Source organism: Nannobrachium achirus, assembly GCF_963921795.1.
Source record: "Nannobrachium achirus genome assembly, chromosome: 24".
Lineage (NCBI taxonomy): Eukaryota > Metazoa > Chordata > Actinopteri > Myctophiformes > Myctophidae > Nannobrachium > Nannobrachium achirus.
Window position 1 is genome coordinate 10,579,305 of NC_137831.1, and position 7,320 is coordinate 10,586,624.

Sequence of the window (7,320 nt, forward strand, 5' to 3'; positions counted from 1 at the left end):
AAATGAAATGAAGGTGTATAAAATTAACTTTATTGTTCTGTCCTGCAGAACAAAGGAGGAAAGCGAGGACATTATCTGAGGACAGCGTGTTGAATGGAATCTGCAAAAAGGTACAATACAACTTTTTTTATACAACTTTAACCCATTTAGGGCCTAGAATTATTGAATGCTTTAACCAGTGAAAAATAGCAGATATACAAGCTCACAGCGCGGCACCGAGTGCCGCGCTGCGAGCTTGTAGATCTGCTATTTTTGAAAAAGTCGTGAAAATGTGTGAAAATCTTTGAATATATGTATTTTCAAAGCGAATGTTTGTAACTCAAATTTTGCTTCTGGGTGGTCCCTGGAACTAGATATTTTGAAATGGGGGTTCGTGGCCAAATGAATATCATTTTGGGGGTCCTTCACATGAAAAGGTTTGAGAACCACTGACATAGTAGTCTCTCAAGAACAGACTAACTGAACTCCAGTCAAGTGAAAAGGATCTTTTCTTTGACGATGGCTGGCCAGATTGCTGACATAGAAACATAGCTTTTCTCCAAAAATCTTAGAAGGATTCAAAAGACACTTTTAGAATCGGGTCAAAATTCAGATTTTCACGATTTTTCAAAAATAGCAGATCTACAAGCTCACAGCGCGGCTGTGAGCTTGTATATCTGCTATTTTTTTATATTTAAAGCATAAAATATTGCGTCATAATGTGTTCAGGCCTAAATGGGTTAAGTTACTATGAAAAGCTCCACAAGCTGTCTGTCAGTCAGTCTGTCAGTCTGTCACACATCACAACACACTTTTGCCCTACTCTTATCTCTGGCACCGTTGCCCCTATCCATGCCAAACCTTGCACACACACACTCCTTTGATGGCAACTCACAACCTTCATTTCTCACATGGCCCTCTTCTAGCGCCACCATCGGGCCGATTTTTGCAAAACGCATTTTTGGACACTGCTCCTACAGATTTTGCCTAAAATCACAGTATCTCTAAAGTCATGTCATCAACATGGATCTGTCCCATTTCCCATATTACCTCCTGATTGGCTTACTGGTAATTTACTCATGGACTTATTTTTTGGACATTTGCTTTCTTATGTTTGTCGGCAGCACTTGCATAAATGACATGTAAATTACAAATGAAGTGATGAATGATTTATCCCCTATTCTGTTAAATATAATGTGTGTGTGTGTGTGTGTGTGTGTGTGTGTGTGTGTGTGTGTGTGTGTGTGTGTGTGTGTGTGTGTGTGTGTGTGTGTGTGTGTGTGTGTGTGTGTGTGTGTGTGACTGTGTGTGCGTGTGTGTGTGTGACTGTGTGTGCGTGTGTGTGTGTGTGTCCAGGTGGAGTCATCCTTACACAACGGCACCACCCGACATGCTTCGCTGTCTGAAGAGGAAGACAATTTGGCGGTCCTTCGAGGGTGAGGGTTGAGAGAGAGAGAGAGAGAGAGAGAGAGACTTCTAGGGGGACTTAACTCCACATTGCTGTTACTTTGCTCGCACTGAACAGTCAATTAACCGTTAATTAGTTCTCAACCTTTTCAGGCCGCGACCCCTCAAATAATCATATTTTAACTGGGACCCCCCCCCCACCCTGACGAGCACTAAGAGTTGAGGCATTACATTTTGTAACACGGTTCTATTGTGAAAATAGCAGATCATGCTCACAAAGCCTCGCGCTGCGAGGCGTTGTGAGCATGTAGATCTGCTATTTTAAATTTCTTCTTCTAATATTTGACAATTGGCCAATGTTTAATTTGTCATTTTAGACCTATTAAAACGTCCTTAACTCATTAGTTTTCGCCCGCAAATCCCGCAGATTTCTCTGTCTTTCACTGCTTCGGCTTCCTACCTTTTAACGCGGGCGCTCATCCAATTCCCATCGTGCGTGATCGGACACTGCTATGCATCGTGTGTTCGCGTATTCCACCAGCTTCTCAAATCCGTTGATTTTTTTTCAATTGATCAATCCGTTCTCCATCTGTACACCGCGGAGTTCACACAGTAAGCTGACGGGCCAAAATAGAGGACGGACCGGGCTTCCGGTTTAGGGCTTCAATGTTAAACTGGTCCGCTCAATAATGTGTCCGTGTAGAAACGATGATCGCGGAACATTAGTTCCGGATTTTTTTTAATTTTTCGATAATTTTTTTTTTTTTTATTAATTTTTATTACATTTGCGGGCATGGCAGGGAAGGGGGTACAAAGGGGTATTTTTGGGGCAGCATATGAGTTAAATTGCCATTTTAGAAATGCGCAGATACCCTCTATACACTTAAAACTTTATGTTGGTCTGCTTACTATTGAGTGAGAAAAGAATGTTAACATTAAGCTAAACATCTGGGGACCCCCCAAAATAATTTGGGGACCCCTCTGGGGGTCCCGACCCACAGGTTGAGAACCACTGAATTAACGGATACTGTTATATATTTCATCTCAACCTTTTTGTGATTCAGCTCAAAGTCAGATTCCTTTGCCGTCACAAAGTAATGGAACACATCACATTTCAAAATGTTGCATTTGTCATTATTACCATTATTTGTATTTGTATTACAGCCACGTAATGAATGAGCTGTTGGACACAGAAAGAGCTTACGTAGAAGAACTGCTGTGTGTGCTGGAGGTGAGTTATCACTGCAACAATAATCTGCTACAGAGGTTTACGGAAGTTAATATGAAGAAGTATGGATTAAAGTTCTGATTTCAGTCATTTGGATTCCATAGAGGCCAGCATGTTTTTCCCTTGGCTTGAAACTTTAGCCCTACTGCTCTGCACCGCGTGGCTGGGAAAGTGTTTGAATCGGTCAAATGATTGTAGCAGAATGCATGCTTCTGTCTTATATTTTTCACTCGAAATTGTCTTAGTTAAATAAATATGATCTCACTTTGTGTCAATTACATTTACACTCCACCTCCAAAACCTTTCATAATTGTATTGGATGACAGATTTGAAAAAAGATAATACAAATAAAATAAATTTGTGCAAAGTGCCAAGCTCCTTGCTTGCTATTTACAACACTCGTTGTGCAAGGTGGCTGTGTGTAATCATTTTTATTGGATGACCGTTTTTATTTTATTTTTTAAACTCAGCGAAGATTGGACAGTGTAGATTGGGGTGCCAGACATAAAAAATGGTTTCAATGTCCATGGCCTGGCTGAGGCATGTCAAATCGGAGGTCCTTGAAATTTTAAAGGATGAGATTGACTGGAGTAGATTCTTCAACGTTTTCAGGCCAAGGACCCCTTAGTTGAGAGAGAGATGAAGCAGGGACCCTCACAACTTGAACCGTCAATACTTAATAAACTTGACCTTTCACTCTGTACTTAGTCTGTTCTTTTTCCCCTCTACACCAAAGATCTTGGCCAAAAATAGCCGATCTATTAGCTCACAACGCCTCGGGCTGCGAGGCGTTGTGAGCTTGTAGATCTGCTATTTTTGGCTAAAGTTCTCAGAATATTGACACAAGGGTTCAAGTTGTTAATATAAAAAAGTAGAAAACATTTTTTTGGAGGACCCCCTGTAGTAACTCTGAGGACCCCCTATGGGTCCCGGACCCCCTGTTGAAGACCCCTGGATTAAGGTATTTGCTTACCGCTGTGCTTCAGGGCTATGCAGCAGAGATGGACAACCCTGCCATGACTCACCTCATCCCCAGCACCCTGCTCAACAAGAAAGACGTCCTGTTTGGCAACATGCCTGAGATCTACCAGTTTCACAAGAGGTAAAGATTACTGTCAGTCAGCCCACTGTCAGTCAGTCAGACACAAAGATGTGCCCATGGTAAATGGCGCATTTATATAGAGCCTTTATCCAAGGCGCTGTACAGAGATTGTGCATTACATTCACCCATTCACACACACATTCATACACCGATGGCGGAGGAAAACAAGGCCAAGGCACCAACCTGCTCACCGGGAGCAACTACTAGGGGTTCAGAGTCTTGCTCAAGGACTCTTCGACATAAACTCTGGGGGAGTCCGGGATCGAACATGGGAACCCTCTGTGTTCAAAGACGGTTTCTCTACTCCTGAGCCACTGCCGCCCGTACCAGTTCGGCATGACCAGCTGAGCTGGTGGTGGGGAATAAACATTCGGACGATTTTGTTAATATTCACGTCAATGATCCATTCAAATGATACGTTCATTGTCTAGTGAAAAACGCTATTGTGGAAGCGTTATTATTATGTTGCGTGTACAGCCCGCGAATACCAGAAGAATCGCTGGAAGACGCTCACCTGGGCTGATATTTTATGCCTTTTGATTGATCGATTGAGGTATTTATTAGAAGTTTTGGATAGGAAAAGGTACAGTTTCATGATGTCAACCAAAAGGAAACTCGGGAAAGGCAGGGCTTATTTGTTATTTTCCATTGAGATCCTATACCTCTGTAAACTATGCCTAAATAAAACGGTTAAACCTAACCTTATTCCTAACCTTAACCCTTGACACATTTTATCACGACAATCAATTATATTGACGTAAAGTATTACCTGTGTCTGTCTGTTTCAGTTGTTTTGTGTTTGTGTTTGTCTGCAGGACCTTTCTCAAGGAGCTGGAGTCATACACAGACTGTCCAGAGCTGGTGGGACGATGCTTTTTAGAGCGGGTACACACACATTTACTGACTTGACTAACTCCCATTTCATCCATTTACAGTCAAAGTAGTAAGTAAGTGTTCATAAAATGTGATTACTTGGATGGGAATTTGGTGTGTATACAGTGTACACTACAGGGAGGCTGATTTCTTGTTCATTGCGGTATATATATTGATTAGATTGCACCTCGGCGATCCCGAATGACATTTGTTAGGTATAGTATTACATGAAGGTCTGTGCAAGACAGAAGGGTCAGTATATACATTTCATCTATCTGTACTTGTAACCATAGCAGGGGCGCAGCCAGAACAGAGAAATAGGCTGGGCCTGGCAACTTAAGGGTGGGCACAGGGGGGGACTGCGAAATTTCTGTATTATTATTATTTTTTTTGAGCGGTGGTCACACCGTCTCCTATACGTGGCCGTGTGTGTGGGTATGCGTCCGTCCGTCCGTCCGTCCGGCCGTCCGTGTCTGTATGTAGCCTCAAGTCTGCAGTACCTTTTCTGACCACACATGTTAAGGGAGGGGCGCTGTTCTTCAGCCTCAGGCCAGGCACACTCACACTCACATTCACACACACACATACACACGCACGCACGCACACACACACACACACACACACACACTCACGCAGCTTCCACCGCTCAGTTCACACGAGTGTGATTTTTTGTAAATGATTAGGGTTTTGGGGGTGTTAAAACGGGTGCGGGCGTCAGTATCAATGAACAATAATTAATAGGCTAATACAAAGCATTGAGTTCCCAGCTGCACTTCATCCCAACGACACATTTCCAAATATAAACTAACACTTCCCCTACAAATACACTGTAGCCAACTGATGCCAGTGTAAAAGATGCATCATCGGAGCGACAGTTGTAAAGTACTGTTCATTTATTCATATTAAGCAAGTCGATGATCACACAAAAAACACAAAAAAAAAAAAACATTTTATTTAACTCTTATACCGCTACGGACGTTCCCGTTCGCCCCAATTCTTTGGGTCGCGCCGCGCCAATACGGCCGTTCGTTTGTTTACCTTGTTGATGTCCGTAAGCTGATGAGGGGTCGCGCCGCCGTGTACTGTGATGGTCTTAAAAATCCATTATGCGTTAACATCAACGGAGACCAATTCTCTTCCGTGTTGATTTTCTCTGGCCCTGAGGCTCTGTGGCCAGAGACTGCTCTCAATGTATGGCAAGCCATAACAGCCAAATTCACATTAATTCTTGCATGACGCCGCCCTCTGCTGCCTGGTCTGCGAAAGTGCATTGTTGCACAATAAAAAATAAATAAAAAAATAAAAATAAATAAATGTCTATCTATCTACTATAACGTCGCAAAGGTAAGCTGCTTTTTGATGGCACCAGACCCAATAAATAAATAAATAATCTGGCAGTAGTAGAGTAAAAGAGACATGATTAAAAAAAAATGTTTTTCTTTTGGCCAAAATAAATTTCTACCTGGGTGGGCCTGGGCCGTTTGACAGTAACACTGAAACTTTCTTTTTGGTCTTAATAGCAATGGTGAAAGGCCGCCACGCAGGTGAAATCAAGTCGCGCATTCATCTCTAAAGACAGACCCATAAAAAATTCCCTGATCCATAGCCATCAAATTGGTGAACTGCAGATCTGCTCCGGCTGTCTTGTTGTCTGCGTTAATCAGTCTGTGTCTATCTGTCCCTATCTATCGATCCCTTCCTCCCGTCAGCCTGTCATTGATCTACTTGCTCCTCTGTGCAGGTAGAAGTTGGTAGAGTTTCTTGGCATACTGCCCAGGACCAGCAGTTGGTATTCATCGACGTTTGTTTGTTTTGTGTCTGTGTGCGTCTCTGTCTAGATGGGTGAGCTGCAGATCTATGAAGCCTACTGTCAGAACAAGCCTCGCTCAGAGAGTCTCTGGAGGCAGTGCTCGGATTGTGCCTTCTTCCAGGTCAACATATTCACCTTTCATCCTTTAAACCACTCAGCCACGAGATTTCACTCACCTCCGGTCAAAGGTCATACTCAGAGCCTTGTAATGGCATCTTATAGATAATGAATGACCTTATCTATAAGATGTAAGAGGTGATTGAATCATGCCTAAAGGAGATACAACACCACTTAGAACAACAGTTATACTTGACATTAATGCCTACTATTTTTCAGCGTACATTTACTCCCATTCATGTTGAAATGGTATGGAACGACTCTTATGACAAAGTTGCGGGGTATAGGTAATTCACCCTTTTGAATGTCACTACGCCATTCATTATTATTCCTGGAATATTGTTATTTACAAGTGATGCATTTCGAACTCAAATTGTAGCTGCTGAAATAGGAGTTTTAGTGATATAGTGAGTTACACCTAACGTTGACATTTTGTAACATTTATTGAAAATGTACTAAATGTACAAATAACATGACAACTCTCAAAAGGTTGAGAACCACTGGCATACACTACCTGTCTTTGGGTATTGCGTATAGGAGTAAGCAACTCGTTATTGAGCTGAATTATTGTTATATAGTCCTGGAAATCGGGTTAAATATTCTGGAAAGGTTTTGGAAAAGTTTTGGAAATTAATTGGTAAAGATGTGTGGGAACCCTGAAAATAAGTCTTGGGTCTTGTGTTTCTATGGATGATAGGAATGCCAGAGAAAACTGGAACATAAACTTGGCTTGGACTCCTACCTCCTTAAACCTGTCCAGAGAATCACCAAGTACCAGCTACTGCTCAGGGTAGGGGTGTGTGT

General features: G+C 42.3%; 1 protein-coding gene across 1 annotated transcript in view; it reads left to right on the plus strand.

Annotated features, from left to right (window-relative positions):
* Positions 1 to 7,320, plus strand: part of LOC308279954 (guanine nucleotide exchange factor DBS-like) — a gene marked incomplete at its 3' end in the record, with an annotated part of 116,638 nt that overhangs the window by 108,473 nt on the left and 845 nt on the right. Inside the window, exons 14-20 of the mRNA XM_080720178.1 lie at positions 49 to 110; positions 1,336 to 1,415; positions 2,551 to 2,617; positions 3,601 to 3,716; positions 4,532 to 4,601; positions 6,428 to 6,520; positions 7,214 to 7,306. Coding sequence (XP_080576304.1) covers positions 49 to 110; positions 1,336 to 1,415; positions 2,551 to 2,617; positions 3,601 to 3,716; positions 4,532 to 4,601; positions 6,428 to 6,520; positions 7,214 to 7,306 — 581 coding nt within the window. The remainder of the gene's footprint in view (positions 1 to 48; positions 111 to 1,335; positions 1,416 to 2,550; positions 2,618 to 3,600; positions 3,717 to 4,531; positions 4,602 to 6,427; positions 6,521 to 7,213; positions 7,307 to 7,320) is intronic.